Here is a 20,670-nt window from a genome sequence, read left to right on the forward strand (position 1 = left end):
AGGCGGGGCGGAGCTGGGCCACCTCGGACTCCGCCCCCGGCCCGACAGGAACTGGCCCTTCCACCTGTCACAATGCGACAGGTCCGTTAGGGGGCGGGCCCGGCGCCGCGGCGCCAGCCAATGGGGGCGCGAGCTGGGGCGGGGCTTCGCCCAACCGCTCGCCCCGCCCCCCGCCGCTCCCGCCTCGCGCCCGTGCGCCCGGAGCGGCGGTGCTGCGCGGCTACGGCTTCATTGTCAGTTGAAAGACGCGGTTTCGCGCGCCGGTGGTGTCGGCTAGGAAGGGTGCTAGGCGGCTCCGCTCGCTGCATGAAGCCGAGCCGCGACGCGGGGTCGGAGGGTGGTCGACAGCAGCGGAGGCAGCTCCGTCAGAATCGGCTTAAGGGAGGCGAGCGGCGCCGCGCCGGCCAACCGGGCGCTCGCGGGCTCGCGGCGGTCGTGACTTTTAACCCGCTTTGCGCGGAGCGCCCGCCACGTGACCGAGCGCGCAGGCGCGTTGCGCTCGTCTTGCGCGCGCGGGGCTGGCCGGCGGGGCTCGGCCTCCGGGGCGCCCAGCGCAGCCTGCGAGAGCCGCCGCCGCCGCCGCCGCCCGGGTCCGCCCGGGTCCGCCCGGGTCCGCCCTGCCCGCCTCCCCGGGGTCCTGCTTCCGAGGTTGCGAGCGGAGGCAACTCCGCCGGCGCTGGAAACTCTCCGGAGCCAGACGACGAGCTCCTAAGAGACCCAGGGGGCAGACCAAGTGCGACTTTTCTTTGGCTCTTTTCACCTCTTGTATTTTTCAAATTGTTAAGGTTGCGTTTGTTCGCTGGAAATGGGAGCAGATGCAGCGCTTCTTTGTGAGCGGGCTGCGTGCAATCCACGGAACCAGTGAAACTTTGTGTCCGCTCTCCCTGAACTCTCTTGAGTGAATAACAACGGGTTGAAGACGCCTGTCCGCAAATTTTTGCAGGTCCTCTGTTGTATTTTTAGACCTTCCTCCCCTTTCTTCCCTCCCCCACCCCCCCAAGAAAGTGCCACCGGAGACACTAAATTCAAGGCAGAATGAGTTTAAACGTAAGTGGCGTCGTGAGCCTCGAGTTACCCTAAGATACACCCCGCCCAGGGCACGGAGCTTTGATTCCCTATTTTCCGTGTAAAGTCATTGTCCGTGCTATTGGGGTGAATAACGTGAGCTTAGAAGCCCGTGTTCGCGTGATATTATAAAAGAACTCAGTTATGAAGTCATTTAAAAAATGTAACACATCTAGCAAACTTAAACATTTAGAGACTGTGGTTAAACGGTAGGTCTTTTCAAAATGTTGGATAAATGAACGAGTACGCGACTTAGTTTGAGATGGGTCTTTGAAACTCATGGATCCTTTTAACCTGCTAAGTGATGAACTTTTCTCAGGTCTCCTTACAAAAAATAAATAGTTTCATTAAGGAAAGGATTGAAAAGGTTTCCAGAAGCGGTCATTGCCAGTAACAATTTAATAGCTGATAAATTTGTGGAACATCTACATTATAGTGAGAATTATCATAGGGTATTCACTGAGCCCTGTCGTAGAAGGGTCACATGCTCTTTCTCAGAGCCCAAATGGAAAAGGCTAAAATGCCAGCATTTAGAGTATTGATGCCCATATTCCATGAATATGGATATTGATATTCTATCAATCTAAAATGAACTTTATATTTTTATTTTGGTATTTCTATTTTACTATCTTTTGTATAGATACTATTAAGCTATATATACACTATCTTGCTTCCTTTTTGGTGTTGTTTTTTTTTTTTTTTTAAGATTTTATTTATTCATTCATGAGAGACAGAGAGCGAGAGGCAGAGACACAAGCAGGCTCCCTGCAGGGAGCCCGAGGTGGGACTCCTCCCGGGTCTCCAGGATCAGGCCCTGGGCCCAAGGCAGGGCTAAACCACTGAGCCCCGCCCCCGCCCCGGGCTGCCCTCTTTTTGGTGGTTTAATCGCCAAAGTCTTGGTCTGAAAAGCGACAAGACTCCGTTCCAGTTGCATATTTTTGCTTACAAGCCATGTAGCGTTCGCCAAGTCACCTACCTGGGTTACCCCTTATACTCATAAAGTCAATTGTTAATATCACATGAGATAGCTTATCTGAAAATACTTTGAAAAATTGTTAAGAATCACAAGCAAATGCAGCTTAGCCGTGAGTATTAAAGCAGTAGGGGAAAAACCCTGTTATTCTTGGTCTTTATTCACTTACTAATACATTCAGCAAGTGTTTATTGAGCTCCTTTATGCCAAGCACTATGTGGGCACAGGATGCAGTAGGGAACATGAGAAATGTGGTTCCTTCCTCACAGAGCTCACCAGCCAGCCCTAGGGAAATGGGCATTGAGTAAACCACCGCCTTCCTAAGTACCAGAATGAAACGTGACAAACATTATCAAGAGAAACACATGGAAATTTGATCTGCACAAGATGAGACTGTTACCCAGAGAAGCAGCACTGGGAATGAGGATAAAATGACCAGGGGAAGAAGAAAGGAAAGAATTACCTAGACAGAGAAGCACAAAGGCTCTGCTTTGGCTCCTGGGAGGCAGGTACAAGTAACCCAGAACATGGCCAATATGGCTGCAACTCAGTGGAACTACGTGAGATAGGAGTTGAATAAATGGCCAAAGAGTGTAGGTCATGTTAAGAGATGTTTTTTTTTTTTTTTTTTTTTTTGATTTTATGATAGTCATACACAGAGAGAGAGAGAGGCAGAGACATAGGCAGAGGGAGAAGAAGCAGGCTCCATGCACTGGGAGCCCGATGTGGGACTCGATCCCGGGTCTCCAGGATCGCGCCCTGGGCCAAAGGCAGGCGCCAAACCACTGCGCCACCCAGGGATCCCTTTGTTTTGTTTTAACCAGAGACTAGTAGGGAACCATAAAGAGATTTAAGCAGAATTTGGTATGTATGAGATGGAGTGAGAGAATTCATCAGCTGTGTGTTTTGAAAAGATTAAAAAGAGTGCAATGTGAAAAGCACGTTGCAGAGGGGACCAATAAGAGATCTCCTCAGTCCATCTGTGCCAAATCTGAGATTTCAGATATTTTGTAAGGAATGAATTACAAGGAACCACTAAGGAATCCATAAAAATAAATTGCAACATGGTGAATTCTCAATTTCCAACCCATCAACATAGAAAAGTGACTCAGTTCATGCTTGAAGCTTGAATGTGTTGTTTTGACTCTGCACTTGAGCTTCTTGATCCTGCTAAGTGTTTTAGATGCTGAAACTGGGACAGGAGGGCCCAGAGAGGAAGGGATTTTTAGGGGCGGTAACAAAAGAATGGAATCTGGAAAGGGACATAAAGTAAGGACAGGAGTGACACAGAGTGCAGAGAAAAGTGATGTATGATACAATTGAAAAGTGTGCCTGGCATTGGCAATCAGGGTTTCACCAATTACTTTGGCAAGGTCAATTTTAGTGAAGTGGTAGGGAGCAGGAACCAGATGGCAGCAGGTGAGGAGGGTTTGGAAGCTAAGGATGTGGAGGCCAACCTTTTTAGAAGTCTGGCCTTTAAAGCACACAAAGAAAAGACAAAATGACTGATCCTCAGTTCCTGGCTTTTCCCAATAAGGTCAAGAAAAGATTTCAGTGCAGATAATGTGCCTCAGAAATGGCACAGGTCTAAGAAAAAGTTTCATTCTCTTAGAAACAACATGACACATACTCTTGCACTGGGCACTGGGCATGGTAGGGAGCTGCCAGAGTCTGGCATATGACTGGCATTTGTAAATATTTGGTGACTGAAGGACTTCTCTACCATGAAGTCCAGAGAAAGATAGTTGCTGGTATTGATTCCATTGCTCAAACATGTCTTCGGGGTTTCCATCTTTCCACTCTATGCTGGATTGTCTGTTGTCAACTCATCTTCACCCCCTTCTGTGGTCTCCTTTGCATTGCTTGGGAGAAGCTGAGAACAGTATTTCCCAGGTCCTCTTCCCTGTATGGTTCCATGTTAGAGTTTGAGAGGAACCCAGTCAAGATTTGGAAGACAGAAAAGAGGGGGAGGTGGCTTCAGACAAATGGAAAAGAATGAGCAAATGTGCGATTCACAACATCTTTTTAGCTGCTGTGAGAACCACTTACACCATTGTCGTTGAGTAAGACAGACATAGAGTAAGGGAGGTGTTTTGTTTTTTTTTTTTTTTTTTTGGAAATGATTGGAAAGTTTTTGAAAAGTACCTGTTTCAGCCCTTTAGGTTGAAGTTTTCAAGGTTGGCTTCCCTGACCCTGACTTTTAGGAAGCAACTTCACTGATCTTAGTTTCCCTCAGTCTTCCAACATTCATACAAAAAATCATCCCTATACTAAACCCTTTATTTCCGAAATACCTAGAATAGCTCTGTTTCACCAGTTGAACCTAATAATACACATTCAGTTCTCTTAGTGTGTTGGTTTTCATTCCTTTGATTGTTGCCTGAAATTTTTCATTCCTTTTTATGGCTTCATGGTATTCCAAAGGATGGTTGTACCATACTCACTTAATCAATAGCCAATTCGTGGGTGTTTGGGCTGTTTCCGATCTTGTGCAACTACAAATATGGATACAATGAATAGATTTATAAAGAAGTGATTGTTCCCAAGTGTAGGAGTGTTGGTTGGAGAAACTACTGTAAGGGAAATTTGATATAAGCATATTTGGAATTTCAATAGATAAATTGTCCTCCATGTAGGCTTGTATCAATTGCATTCCCACAATGTGTGAGAGGCCCATTTCCTTGGGTCTCACCAGCGGAGTGTGTAAAGAAACTGTGGGCTTTTTGCCAACAAGTGAGGTGTAAATTGGCAGTTTTAATCTGCATTTCTCTTACGAGTAAGTAAGGCCAAGGGTATTTGATTTTATATTTAAGGCAATCTTTTCACATCCTCAATGAAGCAGAGTTGGCATCACTGATTGTGTATCTTTAAGCATAATTATTGGAGTAGTATGCTCCAATGTTATGGAAACCATTAACATGTATAGTTTTATTTGCCAGTTGCTCAGAAAACGAGGTCATCTATATTGAATTCATGCAAATCTGTTCTTAAAAAAAAAAAAAAACCTCTTCCGTTCAATTTAGCATATCCCCTAGATTATCTATTCTAGATCATGTACTTCATGAAAGTACTTTTGAAGTAATGAAAGGATTTTTTTTAATGCTTCATTAAGAAATTCAAGTAGAAATTTTCTAAAGATAGTCACTGTTAGCAAAAGCATCCCCTGATAGAAAGGTGATTCTTCATTTTGTTTTAATATCATGAAATTCTGTGCCTTCCTGATATGTAGCTAAACTGTCCATTTCTTCCTAAAAACCTTATAGGAATAAATGAGTAAATAGTTACTTTAGCAAATAATATTTTCTTTCAATGTGTTTCCATTACAATTATAGTGATTCTGATACAGTATTATCACCCATCCCCATACATTTGGGATATTTTTTATGTTAACCCAAGAAGTCACAATAACTGCCTTATATTTATAAGAGAAATTTTTAAATTATGTTCTTATGAAATAAGAATAATGCTCAAAAAAGGTCATAAAATATGAAGATACTATTATTTCACCCTAAAGGTGTCAGAAAAACAGGAAACTTGAGCTAGAGGCTCCATCTTGCTTAACAAAAGAATTTGATATATACTGAGCTTCAGAATTTGTGTATACGTTTTTTTAAAAATCTCCTCACTTCTTTCTATTACAAATCATTGATATTTCGAATGTTTAATTTAAACTCAGGTACAAAAAAAAAATAAAAAATAAACTCAGGTACAATAAATACAATGCTGAAGCAATGTATTCCACTTAATAATTACAACAAATTCATTTACTAGGGAATTAGAAGAGATTTTGTTGGTTATTAAATTAGTGACACAATGGAGAACGGAGGGCACATTAGCTGGAAGGTATAAAATTGAAAACTACATTATAATTTTGAGAATAAAAACAAAATTAAAAGGAGCTGAAGGGACATATTAATTAAAAATAGTTGAAACATCTAAAGCATTGTAAATGCATTTATGATTGGGGTGTTGATTTTATTTCTGAAAGTGTGGGTTTCTTAGGCTTTCAGTTTTCAACAAACATTCAACAAATGGATTGGAGGTACCGGGTAATGGATGTATTGAATGGATTCACGGAGGGATAAGGGAGACCAGAAGACATCTCTATAGCTACACAGCCAGACCTCACAGCAAACAAGAAGTTATTTGACAACATACAGCATTTGTGGTGGATCAACAAAACTCTGCTAGGCCAATGGAGTGACCTGTCTGTCATCTTCCTTGCACTCAGCAGCAACCTACACCATGCCCTCTCCATATGCTGACTTCACTGTTCTGTGTTGGTTTCCATTGTGACCACCTCTCTTGTCTTTACCCTCTAATTCATTCACTATTCTTGTTCTCAGAAACTCTTTATGCATGCTTTCTTTTAACTCCTACAGCTTTGGGACTTCTACTTACAGCCGTCTGTTGAAAAATTCTGTCTTCTCGTGAAATCTTTGCACATCTGCCTTAGATCGGTTTCCTCAGAAGCAGACCCTTAGATGAGCCTTTGTGTTATTTTTTGGTAGTGCTCTCAGGATTAAGTGGTAAGGGAAGAAGCCAATCAAGGATGCACTGTCAGCAAAGTCCAAGGAGGGTCCTTCAGGATAACCCCTGGATAGGTCCCAGGGAGCTTGGGAGTGTAAGTTATGCCTCTGACATCTAAACAAGAGGCAAAGACCTGAGGCGCTGCAACTTCCACACCTGTGGCTTGCTGGGAAATGAGCCAAGGCGATGCATGAGCTTCTAGGCACTTCTGGCTCTCTGGTTATTTGAAGGGAAAGTTTGGGACAGAAACACAGGCACATGGTAGAGGGGGACCTGCAGGTCTTGGATATGGATGAAGCACTGCTTCAGCATCCCTCTCACATTCAAATGTGGCTCAGATTGCAGTTCCCTGAAAGAGACAATCTGCTGGGTAAAGAAGTTATCCTCCCTTGTAGGATGCTCCTATTGGACTGCTCTACAGGCTCACTCATTCCATGGACTGTTGGTTACATCTAGACCAGTCACATTTCTCTGGTCTTGTCAGTTGCAGCTCAGGTAGGAGGGCCACATGCTACAGTGCCTGGTCACCTAGGTACACGGTCACCTCCAATAGGTGGCTATGACTGACAGTTATGCCAAGGCTCTTAAAAGAGAGCAGAGTAACTGGCCTGCATCTTGTACCTTGCATGGTCTGTTCCAATACAGACTAGTTCATCTTGTTTGAGTTTATTTGCACCTAAGTGCATACTTGTTACTTTAATTTTGTGTTTTGTGGGGGTTGTTTTTTGTTGTTTGTTTTTTTTGGGGTTTTTTTTGTTTTTTGTTTTTTTTGTTTTTGATCAAGTGTATCTTGAAAGCAAACCACCATTTCTTAATCTCAGATTTGATTTTTTTGGATGAGTAGGAGTTCTAAATAGTAATTACTACTCATGTGCAGGAACAGGAACAGGTGCTTGGTATTTTCTTATTTAATTTACTTCTGACAATATTTCTCAAAGCAAGACCCCACAATACATATATTATAACCACCTGGAGTGCTTATTATAAATGTAGATTCTTGTACCCTACACCCAGTATGTCTGGGGCATGACCTATGAGTCTGCATTTTCAATAAACATCCCAAGTAATTTGATTCACTTTGAAGTCTGATTACCACTGCTTCATAGTATAGGTATTAGTCACATCATTTTACTTTTAAGGAAACTGAGGTTTTATATTTTTTTAAGATTTTATTTATTTATTTGACAGAGCACAAGCCTTCTCCAGGGAGAAGGAGAGGGAGAAGGAGGCTCCCTGCTCCTAGGAGCTCAATCCCAGGACCCTGGGATCATGACCTGAGCCAAAGGTAGACACTTAACCGACTGAGCCACCCAGGCGCCCAAAATTGAGGTTTTAAAAGGCTAAGAAATTTATCTGAGGTCATATACAACTAACACAGAAAGTGTCTTGAAAGTTCTTTTCCATAAAAGGAAGTTTTCACTGATGCTATGTGAAGGTTTGCTTGCTTGCAAAAATGTTTACTATCAAGGCAAATTTCAATTGTAGTCAATACAAAATTATGATTTGAATATTTCTATATTCCTATCAGGAAAACGAACAAACATCTGAGTGCAAAGGAAGTAGTCAAGCAAATCTGTGAAGCTAAAAGTGAAGGGGTTGGTAAAAGAACATCATCAAGAGATTGAAGTGGTAGTTCAGCAATTTTGTTCCAGACATAGTGATAGTGTATGTTTGGTGGGATGCTGGGAAGGTTCAACACCTCATATTTGAGCCAGGAATGCTGTACTTTATGTAAGATAACCTGAGCATACACATGGAATTTTGAAATGTTCTTTTGACCCAGGCAAGAATGCAGGAGGTGGATGCGGTGGAAGTTCTTCCTATTTAAAACATAGCTGTAGACTTTGCATGCCAGGCCTTGACCATGTACAGAAGTGGCCACATTTCTTGGTGAAGTGTGGTTTAAAACATTTGGCAGAGTAATAGCAATCAAGGATTGGCTTGCTTGTAGAAAGGTGGAAGGTAGTAAAAATCTGATTTCCTTGTGTTTCATTGCCCATGAGGCATTCTTCTATGGAAACCAACTTAGAGATACCCTAGGAGGTAACAGGCTCTGGTCCTAAACTTTGCATATTGAAGCCAGAAACTGCTCTTTCTACTAAATTCTTCTTTTTCACTATATGTGTTGTTATGGACTGAATATGTCTTCCCCATATTCATATGTTGAAGCCTTAACTCCCAATGGGATTATATTTGGAGAGAGGGCCTTTCAGGAAGTGGTTAAGGTTAAATGAAGTCATAAGGGTGGGTCTGGTGTCCTTAAACCAAGAGGAGGAGATGTTAGAGATCTCTCTCTCTTGTGCAGACCACATAGAGAGAAAGCAGCTTTCTGTAACCTAAGGAGAGAGATCTCACCACAAACCCACACTTCTAGCACCATGATCTTAGACTTCCAGTCTCCAGAACTGTGTTGAAAATGAATTGCTATTGTTTTAGCAATCCAGTTTTGGAAACTGTGGGAGCTAAATAGGATGTGTACTGAGCACAACCTAGATGATCAATATATTTTTCTTTAGGTGACTTTCTCTACTCTAGAGTAGTCACAAACATTTTTGAAATGACAGAATCTTAAACTTATAAGATTCAACCAGATTGTATAAGGAAGTGGCTAACATATACACAGTCATTTCACCTTACCCACTGGAAATATGTTCCAAGACCCCCAGTAGATACATGAAACTGAGGGTGGTCCCAAACCCTATATATGCTATGTATTTTCCTATACATACATACTTATGATAAAGTTCAGTTTGTAAATTAGACACAGTAAGAAATTAACAACTAGTTATAAAATACAATTATCACAATATACTATAATAAAAGTTATGTGAATGTGGTATTTCTCTCTCAAAATATCTTATTGTATGGAACTCACCCTCCTTCTTAGGAGGGTGATGTGAGATGACAAACTGCCCATGTGATGAGATGCAGTGAAGTGAATGATGAGGGAACGTAATGTAGTGTTGGGCTATTGTTGACCTTCTGACCATATGTTAGAAGGAATATCATCTTCTTTCAGACCTCAGGTGACTGTGAGCAGGTGAAATGACAAAAAACAAAACTGTAGATAAGGGAGAACTATTGTATCTCATTTATTTAGGAAACTTAGGACCTTTACAAATACCCAGAATTCTTTATGGTTTGAATTCTCACTTTACTTATATTCCAAAATCTATTAGCATATAAAAGAAGCATTACAGATTTTTTTTGTAAATACTTCATACGAATTTGAAGACCACAACCCTAACATTTTTTCCTATAAAGAATCTAATTCAACACTCATTTTATAGGTATATAAAGGTCCTAGAAAGGCAAAGGCAGGTCCTAGAAAGGCAAAGTGACTTGTGAAAGACACAGAACTTATTAGTGGCCAAGCCAGGATTTCCACCCAGTTTTAGTGATTGCTAGTATATCATGAATGCCTTCCAGTTCAATGCACTAAGTGCTATATTACAAATGCAAAAAGTTTTTATTACAAAATATGCTTCAGATTTGTAAGATAATACATTTGAGAGGGAAGTGTTATTTTGAATGTTACTTCTTTCTTCTTTCTTTCTTTCTTTCTTTCTTTCTTTCTTTCTTTTCTTTCTCTTTCTTTTATTTTTTTAGATTATTTATTTATTTATTCATGAGAGACACACACACACACACACAGAGAGAGAGAGAGACAGAGATATAGGCAGAGAGAGAAGCAAGCTCCCAAGAGGGAGCTTGATGTGGGACTTGATCCTAGGACCCTGGGATCACAACCTGTGTTGCAGGCAGACACTCAACCACTGAGCCACCCAGGTGCCCCTAAACATTACTTTTAATAATAATTTGGGTAATAATAATTAGTCTGCTACTGATACAATAATGCGGCATAACAAACAACTCCAAAATTTAGTGACTTATGACAAGTATTTATTTTCACTCATGGACCTGTGACTAGTCTGTGATTCCGTTGGGCTTAGCTGATGTCAGTTGAGCTTAGCATCAGATATGAGGAAGGATGAGGTCTTCTCCATTTATCTCTTCAGTTTCCTTGGACTCAGTTGCTTTTCAGTTCTCAGGGCAGATATCAGAAGCTCAAAAACCAAACCAAATCATGCAAACATATTTAATCCACTGTGTAAAAAAAAAAAATCCACTGTGTAAGGTCTGCTGTTGTTTCATTAACCAAAATAAGTCCTACAGCCAAGTCCAACATCAATGAGTTGGGCCTGGATGTATGACCAGCTCTCCTGAGATCATTGCAAAACCTCAATGGCAAAGTACATGGAAGTATAATTATATTACAGAAAAAAGATGAATTGAAAATAACAATCTAACCTATGAAAAATGACACTTGCGGTTTCTGGTATTAGAATATAGTTTATAAAATGTACTTTATATAATTCTGTGCATCAAATTTATGAGCCAAAAGTGAAAATAAATTTCAATATGCTGTATATAACCTCTTCTTTAAGATAAGGAAACATAGAATTAATGAAAAGTTCTATATTTCTTCAACAAAATATATGTCTCCTCTAAAGAGTGTCTGCTTTACCTATATGCAAGGCTTTGTTTAAATGACAAAAAAATATATTTTGATTGTAAACTTGTCATTTTGGAAAAATTTTAATTATATGAGGAGTTTTAATGTTTAAAGTGTGTAAACCTAAACTTCATTTAATCTTGCTTTAAAATTAATTTAATCATTAACACAAGAATTAGGTAAAGAAGAGTTCTGAATCCAAGAATATGGAATTTAGAGGCAGTAAAATAAAGAGGCCAATACAGAATCCAGAAAGAATGATAGAGAAAAAGCTGTAGAACTCCAAGAATGGGAAGGAACACCATATAAAGTCATGTTATCCAAATTTTAACACCATCTAGCCAGAATTAGACACTTTTCTTTTGGGCTACCCAAATGTCACTTCTAAAAAAATTCTGTTTTTAAACTGGATTAAGAATAAAGATAACTTATGAACTCACTATAGTGAAAAACCCAAAGTTTGTTTGGGTTTCAGGTGCAGCTTGATCAAGGGCTTTGAACAATGTCCCTAGACCCCAATTTCTCCATCACTACCATCCACTTGCATTCTTATTCACTTCCACGTTGGTTCCATTCCGAGACATGCTCTTCCCTTGTAGTTCAAAATAGCTGCCACCTCTCCAACCACATCTTACATTCAGATGAGAATAGAATGTTATAATCTTTTTTTTTTTTTTCCCCAAAATTCCCAGCGTTCTCATTGCATCTGCTCATTGGCTCTGAGCAAACAGTATTCCTATCCTTGAACCAATCACTATGGCCAGGAAACTGATAATTGCCTTATTGGCCTCAAGTCCATGCTCCATTCTTGATTCTGGAACTTGATTCTGGAGCCCCACCAGAAGCATGCTTGGTTGAAAATGGGAAAAGATTTCCCTTGGGTTATAGTTAATAAAAGACAGGAGTGTGGATGCTGGGTGTACATTACAATCCTGTGATGTGTTGTACTGAAAATATTCTTCAGTTGTTTTATAGTTATAAGCAATTTATAGGAATCCAGTGATAAGCCCTGCTACGAAAATGTCCTTCACATTCTTTTTTTTTTTTTTCACATTCTTTACACAATATGTCACTTGAGCTTTTCTGTGACTTCTATGTAATATAATACTGAATAATGACAATAGCAACCATTTATTGAATAAGTCCTATTTATCAAGCACGCCAGGAGCTCTCACTTAATCCTCATGTCAGCTCCTCCAAAAAAAGCATTAGTGTTTATATTTTAAAAAATAAAGAAATGATGCTTGGAGAGGTTAGCCACCTTTTCCATGAATATGTAGAGAACCTGGTAAAACTTGTGGACTATATTAGTTAGATAATATCAAAGACAAATTACTCTGAACTCTCAGTGGCTTAACACAATGAGGGTTTATTTCTTACTCATGATTCACATCCAAGTGGGCTTCTGAGGGCCTCTGCTTTGTGTGATTACTCACAGACCTAGGCTAACTGAGGCTTTACTTTCACAGGGCTACAGCATCTGGAACAACTGGCTTTCTCCATCACCATGGCACCATGGCAGTTGAACAGCCTGGAGAGTCTGTTTTTCAGTCCAGAAGTGGCCTGCATTATTCTCACTTGCAACCAATAGTCAGAACTAGTCACAAGGCCTTAACTATTACTATGGGCATAGAAAGTGAAGGAGAGCATGTGGATATTCAGCGAGCAGCAAGTATCCTTACTCCAGAGGCAATCCCAGATCTTTCTGACTATAGAATGGGTATTTTGTCCATTAGACCCTAATTTCTCCTGCGTCTAGCTACCTATTATTTCATTGTTTTAAAATACCAATTGTTAAAGATTTTCCTTATAGAAAATGTAGAAAACAACACAATGGTGACAGTGGTATAGTGATCAAGAGCATGGGCCTTAGAACCAGACTTCTTGAGATCATATCCTGGCTCTCTTTACTTGCTGCATGCCCTTAGATGAGTTATTCATCTTTTCTGTGTTATCAGTGTTGTCCATCCGTTAAAGGGAATAATAATGATGTTTACAATAGGGTCTACATAACAGGGTTATAAAGATTAAATGAGTTGATTGAAATAAAGCATGAGTACAGCACTCCATAGCATGAGTGCTCAATAAATTGCTATTCACTTTGTAAAACTGTTTCTCAGCTGTGAGATGTAACTTCAGCCAGAAAATTTGGAAACAGGGGCCCTGGGTCACAAAGGCAACCACATGAGAGGGAATAACAGAGCAAACCTCAAACTGCGATTGAAAAAAACAACTCAAAGGTCAAGTTCAGTTGAAAGGGGGTAAGCAGGTGGTCTTTTTTGGCAAAAGCAAGTGCATGTGTGCACATTTGTGTGCAAGGCACAAAATGTAAAGCAGCAAGTTTGACAAGCCAAGTATGAAATTCTAGCTTGATAATCCCTCCTCATGTATCCTGTAGATAATATAATATATTTGGACATGGTTTCATATGTTTATGAATCAAGAAATAAAGCCAAGATTAGAAATACAGATTTTATTTAACCTGCTCTCATTTCACACACATGCACAAGAAATATATTTCAATCTCTCCTTGGCTACTAAGCCCTGAAAACAGTCCAGAGACGCTTGATACTTCTTCAACTCATTCCTTCTTTCCTAGACCATCTCTCTGGGGAATGTGACTTCTCAGTGGCTCTGCACAAAATTCAGGAGCACCATGAACTCTTAACTCTGTCCCCTAGGGGTATAGGATTGAAAACCAACAATCAGCATTTTGCCCAACTGGTCAGAGCAGCCTTCTACCACCTGTTAGCATCTGTTGGACACACGGGACTCCCTTTCATGTCAATGTTGAGAACACAACCAAACATTGGTGAGAATAAAATCTTTCCCAGGTATGCTAACAAATCTGAAGCATTAACTTTAAATTAAATTCATTTCTGCTTGAATTCAGTTTTTGTCTCTCTAAATCTCGAGCGCTCAGTGAGGTTCATGAGTTCTCAAGCTTACTACGAAGCATAGATAAGAAAGCCCTTAAGACTCTGAGTGCACTTTAAAATTTACTTTAAAAAAGTAAGTACTTTTGAAACCAGAAATTCAAATCTTTCTATGTACATTATTTAACAAAAATAATGACCAGTTAATAGTAACTTCTATGAGTATAGTAAGGACCTTAATTTAGTTTTCCTCTATTTTTCCCTATTCATCTTTGTGTCCTTTAAATAAAAGAGATTTATTTCATACTCTACACATAATTATGGCTTTGTGCCTTAGCTTTAGTACTAGGAGATGCCTCCTTCCATCTCTACTTGAAAAGAAGGATCTATAATTTCAGAGGAATAGTTAAGGATCTTGAAGGCAAAGTGCTTAAGTACAGATTATATAGTAGACACTGACCAAATATTGTTGACATTAAGATGTATACAGGAATTCATAATGCTCAGACTAAGTGGAAGAAAAAGCCCTGAGAGCTCCCAATAAGTTTAAGAGGTTTTTAATTAACTTTACAGACCAGGATTAAAAGTAAGGAATTTATTCAATTAATATTCATGCCCGTCTAAACCAGATATGGGACATTCTCACCAAGTCAATGGCACATTTATTATTCTAGTTTTGTTTGGGATGCAGGTTGAGCTATTTATTTTCCAAACAATAGCCTGTAAAAATGAACTCTGTCTTTTAATAACTGTTGCTGGCTCTCCACATTCATTTCCTTTGCCAAGTTGTATACCTGATATACATTTTAAACAGCGGGTCACAAACCTCCTTTGAAGTCATAAAACCCACTCGAGGTCAAGAGGGTACATAGCTCAGGCCCATTTTACCCAGGGGCTAAGATGCTGTTGTAACGATGCAAGTAGACAAAAGCGATGGATTTTACATGGGAATCTCAGCAACGCACAACTAAAATTTTGGCTTCTGTGTGTTGATGTCCCGAGTATAAAAAAACAGTAATATACCAGGCCTCCTTGTTTCTCTTATGTTGATGGTTCCCATTCATCTTCCTTAGAGATTCCAAGCCACTTGAGGAAGAGATGGTGAAGAGAAGGAAAAGAGGTATGGAAGGGGAAGAAATAAGGTGATATAATTATGGAAGAAACATTCAGAAAGACAGAAGCGAGAGAGAACTCTAGGGAGCAGGAAAAGTTGGGGGAAGGAATTTTCTATAAATACTGTTCCAAATAATCGTAGTAACTAAGAACAAAACTACAACTAACTATAGCTGTGAGATATCAAATGCTCGAAAACAAGAGATTTATGTGCCAAGGGGAGAAATGCTGCCCATGTATTGACATTAGCAGAGGAGCTTTTTGCAAGAGCAAAATCTGGGAATCGGACGGCTACATGTAGTGTCAAATTGTCATTTCTTTTCTACCTTGATGAACATTTTGTTATTTTTACACGATTGCTAACCAACAGAACCCAGGCTTATTTTTTTTTTTTTTTTTTGCAAATTTTATAGCTGATTTCTGTACTTTTACATTTACTTGTATTTACTTTCTAACTTTTTATCTGGAGAATCTAAATATGTAGTAAAGAGCTCCCGTGTACTCGTAACTCGGCTTCCTATATAAGGCTAGCATCTTATATAATCATACTATAATGAGTAAATTATTTTATAGTTTCTGTAGGTTAGGAGTTTGGGCACAGGCTTCATCAGATCCTCTGCTTAGGGTCTCACAGGCTGCAGTTAGGTGTCAGCGAGGCTGCAGTCGTGTTTGGAGGCTAGACTGGGATGAATCTGCTTTCAAGCTCATTCAAGTGTTGGCAGAGTTCATTTCCTTGAGACAGTAGGACTGAAGACCCTGGCTTCTAGCTGGATGTTGCCTGGATGCTGCCCTCAGCTCTTGCATGTGGGCCTTCTGAAAGGGCCACTTAATTCTTCAAGGGCAGTGAGGAAGAGAGATCTTGTGAGTGAGCAATGTGAAGTCTTATATAATGTGTCAGGGTCACAGAAATGACATCCCATCATCTTTGCCATAGTCTACTAGTTATAAACAAGTCAAGGGCCTGGGATTGGACAAGGGCATGACCACTTAGGTTGGGGACCATGACTAGCCACCATGGACTCTGTCCCCCAAAGTTGTCATGTCTCCTTAATCTCCTCTAATCTGTGGCAGTTACTCAGTCTTCTTGTCCTTCATAACCTTGACACTTTTGAAAAATAACAATCAGTTATTTTATTGGTTTTGTGTACTTTTCACCATTGCATTCATGAAGTTATTAAAACATTTTTCTCATTGGGGGCCTGGTTAGCTCAGTCAGTGGAGCTTGCAACTCTTGATCTCAGGTTGTGAGTTTGAGCCCCACTTTGGGCATAGAGCTTCCTGAAAAAATAAAATAAATTAATGTTTTCCTCAGAGAATCATGATCACACACTTATCTTTTACCCGCCCCCACCCCCCCCCCAAGATGACACCATCACCTAATAATGTGACTCTTTGCTTTTGTTTCTTGGGAGATGTTGGGGAACAGATTATACCAAAAGTAATGGATTATGTATAAAGTGTTGTGAGCCTAGACAAATGATCATATCTTTGATAGAAATCAGAAAGTTAGGGAAAAAATCTAGTTGGGAAACAGAGTGAACATTTGTTGTTTCCCCTCTGGGAAACCTCCCTGATTTTCAGTCTGTGCAGTTCAGATGGAGAGAACTCCACTCAGCTCCAGCAGTGGGCACATCTGTTACACCTGTCAGAGCCCCACGCCACAGTGATTGGTTCAGGGATTGGTGCATGAGCCAATAAGAGCTATAGAAATGTTCAAATGAAGCTCTAGGGCTATGGAGAAAGAGACAGGCATAGTAAGCTACGGGGTTCACATCATAGGATATATACCTGGAACTGTGGTAAAGCATTCTGCTATGTGTATTAATTAATATTAGGTTTTGCTGTGAGACAGAAAATCCAAATATACAATCATTTAAACGAGATAGAAATATATTTTCTCTAAAAAAATGGAAGTCTGGAGGTAAGCATTTCAGGGTTACATGTGACTCCAAGGTCATCAGAGAATTGTTTCTTTCTCTCTCACTCTAATCCTTGATAGCGTGGCTCGACCTGATGGTCCCAGATGGCTGTTTGAGCTTCCAGGCTGTGAGGAGGAGGAAGGGTAAAGAGGGATCCTTCAAGGACATTTTCTAAAAACTGCTCATGACACTTCTACTTATATCCCATTGGCCAGAACTTAGTCACACTGCTATGTTTAACTGCATTAGAGACATGGAAATATAGTCTTCATCTCAGGAGGCGGTGTGCTCAGCCACATATTAGAGTTTTTATTACAAAAGAGTAAGAGGGAAACACCTAAAGGAGGAAATGAGCTTTCTTTGCCCTATCCCTACAAAAGGAGAGCCTGAGAGTAGAGTCCATCCTGAAAGAACAGAGTTGAAAAATGAAAATAAATCAGTGTTGCCCTAATGATTAACTTTCAACCTCTTGATCAAGCTGTACCTGAAGGCAATACCCTGCTACTTAAGTTAATAACTTTCCTTCCTCCTTCCCTCCCTCCCTTCTCCTCTTCTGTTCTCTTCTGTTCTCTTCTCTTCTCTCTTTCTTTCTTCCTTTCTTTCTTTCCTTCCTTCCTTCCTTCCTTCCTTCCTTCTTCTTTCTTTCTTTCCTTCCTTCCTTCCTTCCTTCCTTCCTTCCTTCCTTCTTTCTTTCTTTCTTTCTTTCTTTCTTTCTTTCTTTCTTCTTTCTTTCTTTCTTTCTTTCTTTCTTTCTTTCCTCCTTTCTTCCTTTCTCTTTTTTTCTGCAACTGAAAACAATCTTGATTGGTACCGAAAGGAAGGTTTCCCAAAGAACTATAAGGTCACCTTTATTCCTTTGTCCTCTCAAACTCTCCATTGCCCTCACAGTTGCTCAGAATGGCAAACTCAGAATGAGTTTTCCTTTAGATCTCCTACAGGCCAAATTATGCATCTCCATGCTCCATTTACTTTCAGCCTAAAGGAAAGGGAACTTCCTCTGTTTCTTAGAACTTGCCTTCTTGGATTTGGTTACAGTTTTTAAAATATGTTGGCTTGTAAATGAGAAATCTCAGCACTACCTATTCTAGATTATTTATTTATCTTTAGCAAATGCTTCTTGGAATTCTTTTGCTATTCAATAAAAATTCCTCTATCAGATAGCTTGGCTGCATAACCACCTCCTTTTTCTTGATTATTATTTTTATTAACATTAATAATATTTGTGGGAATTAGAGCTTAATGGATTTTTTTCCTGTTTGTCTGAGAGTCTTGCCATAATAGGTCTCATTTTAAAGGGTTTTAAACAGTTAGTCAACGAGACAGCTTTTTTTTCTTTCCTCTTTTAAGTAACTTTACTAATAGTTTTAATTTGTCTAGACTGTTCCCTTGGCATCTTTTTCTCTGGGTCTTCTCTTTGGAGCAGAAGATACAAAACATTAGCTTTAGAGGCTTTCCTATCAGATTCTGAAAACATGGTTTTCACTTAAATTATCATGCTTCTCTGTACCTACTTATATCAGTAAAGTGATTAGAAGTGTCTACCAACTGCAATTCTCAGGCTATGAAATTCGGCTTTTTGAATTTAAATTATATGGCAGCACCATATGGCCAAGGAAAAAGGAGTGCTTAATTTCTTATCTAACAGAGAGTGCCTCTCAAGCAAGGGAAATTGCCGTCACAGTCCAAGCTTCACAGGCTCTCTGAGGCTTAGCATTACCTGCTGCCTCCCAAAATACACACATACAGGATTTTCTTACGCAACTGTGAGAAAAGTTACTACAGCCCAGCAGAGTTGAGGAGAACCCATCTGAGTCAGCTAGTGCCCATTTTCCCACAACTGGATGCTGAGGTAGCCATGAGTACAAAGTTCTGGAAGTGGGAGAACGCTGGGCATCTTTCACTTACATATATTTTTTAAAAATATATATTTAACCTGGGGTAGAGCCATGTTGCAGAATATCACTCATTTCCCCCAGGGCATTATATGCAGTTGCTACCAGCCTAATGCAGTTATGCTTGGGAACACCATGGAGACTCCTAAAGCTTCTAAAACACAAGGTCAAATTCTACAAATGTCCAAGTATGAAGGGGAGATGCTGCTAATTTATGATTATGGGGACTCTTCTCTTTGAGTCTGTCACAAATTAATTGAACTGAGGGAACCACACATCCTCTTTAGAATTATAAATGGGATCCTAACATTTTAGAGTCTCTGCCATTGCAATGACTGAGTATTCTTTCTCTCACATGACATTAGGGGACATCTTATTGCCTGATGAGATGGTGAACTCCTACTTATCGCTTCTTAAGTTGGTGTCAGGACAATTCAGGTATTAAGGGGTGGTGATCTCTTTCATCTAGCTTGCATATGAATTCGGCAAATTCTTCTCTTCTAAGAGGTACTGGCTATCTCCTTTTGCCCTCCAGATCTACTTCCCACCATGCCTTCTCTTCCTGGTGATTGACCTGGATGGGTGAATCCACATGGTCCCTGACCCGTGGCTTCTGGTTGGAGTTGTCCCGTGGCGAATACTGGCAGGTGAAGTTGGGCTACTTATTCCCCTGGCATCCTCTCTGTGGGGTCACTAGTGTTGACCCACAGACGCAGCTCCTGCCAGGTGGCTCATATGTCATAATTCTCTCTCTCTCTCTCTGATTTCTGGTAATTTCTCTCCCCCTGCCCCTTCAGGCTCTGAACCTCCTCCCTGTTGTTATTAGTTATAAATATTACACTAGCCATTGTGGTTTCCCTTGTCCTGCCCACACTTTCATAAATAATCCATTCTTTAAATTCCCCTCAAATTACTCATTTTCAGTGTACCTTGTTTTTCTTGTTGGAATCCTAAGTGATAAAACAGCTTTTTCTTGATTTGCCCATTTTCCCTTCTGACTTTTTCACATGAGCAGACTATTATAGTCTTTCCTTTTAAGTGCCTATGAGAGACCACTATATTTGTTTGCTTATATTTACTCACCTTTATACACTGTTGCCCTTCTCATTTCCAGAAGATTGTGATGATACTGTGTATTTGCTGGGTTTACCCTAGTCTGGACTTGACTCTACCCACACAAGAAATTGGAGAAAACCTTCACACTGGCTATTTCCCATCATGAAGAGAATCTTTAAAAATAGATTTTGTGGAATTTAGTCTCTTAAAAGTTAATTTGACTGAACCTGTGTGCCATGGATAAAACCTCAGAAATGTAATATGCATTTGCTTGGTGACATTGAAATATCTACTGTTTTGGTTAGCACAGATTAAACTGTGATTCTTTTGAAATAATTGTCTTCTTTTTCTTTAAATGCTTCCTTTGAAGATGTTATTTATTTATTTATTTATTTATTTATTTATTTATTTATTTATTAGAGAGTGTGTAAACAGGGGGAGGGAGAAGAGGAGGGTGATAGAGTGGGGGAAAGAATCTAAGCAGACTCCATGCACTGACCTTGGAGCCCATCATAGGACTTAATCCCACAACCCTGAGATCATGACCTCAGCCGAAACCAAGACCCAGATGCTTAACTGACTGAACTATGCAGGCACCCTAGAATAATCATCTTCTTATATAAGATAGATAATTTCTTCTCTTAGGTACCATTGCCCTATAAGAAAAAAATAAACCGACAACAACAAAATACTAATGTACTACACTTGTGATAAAAAAATGATCCAGGGG

The 20,670-nt window shown here is 40.0% G+C and overlaps 1 protein-coding gene across 1 annotated transcript; it reads left to right on the forward strand.

Moving 5' to 3' along the window:
• The first annotated feature begins 572 nt into the window (after window positions 1–572).
• On the forward strand, window positions 573–20,273 carry LOC111091889. The gene is made up of 8 exons (XM_038570620.1): window positions 573–733; window positions 12,554–12,804; window positions 13,684–13,918; window positions 15,034–15,080; window positions 17,073–17,135; window positions 19,250–19,322; window positions 19,420–19,531; window positions 19,999–20,273. Exons 2-7 carry the CDS (start codon window positions 12,600–12,602, stop codon window positions 19,451–19,453), a joined length of 657 nt encoding a protein of 218 aa, XP_038426548.1. The 5' UTR covers window positions 573–733; window positions 12,554–12,599; the 3' UTR covers window positions 19,454–19,531; window positions 19,999–20,273.
• Window positions 20,274–20,670: the final 397 nt, after the last annotated feature.

Source organism: Canis lupus, chromosome 23 (genome assembly GCF_011100685.1).
Source record: "Canis lupus familiaris isolate Mischka breed German Shepherd chromosome 23, alternate assembly UU_Cfam_GSD_1.0, whole genome shotgun sequence".
Taxonomy (NCBI): Eukaryota; Metazoa; Chordata; class Mammalia; order Carnivora; family Canidae; genus Canis; species Canis lupus.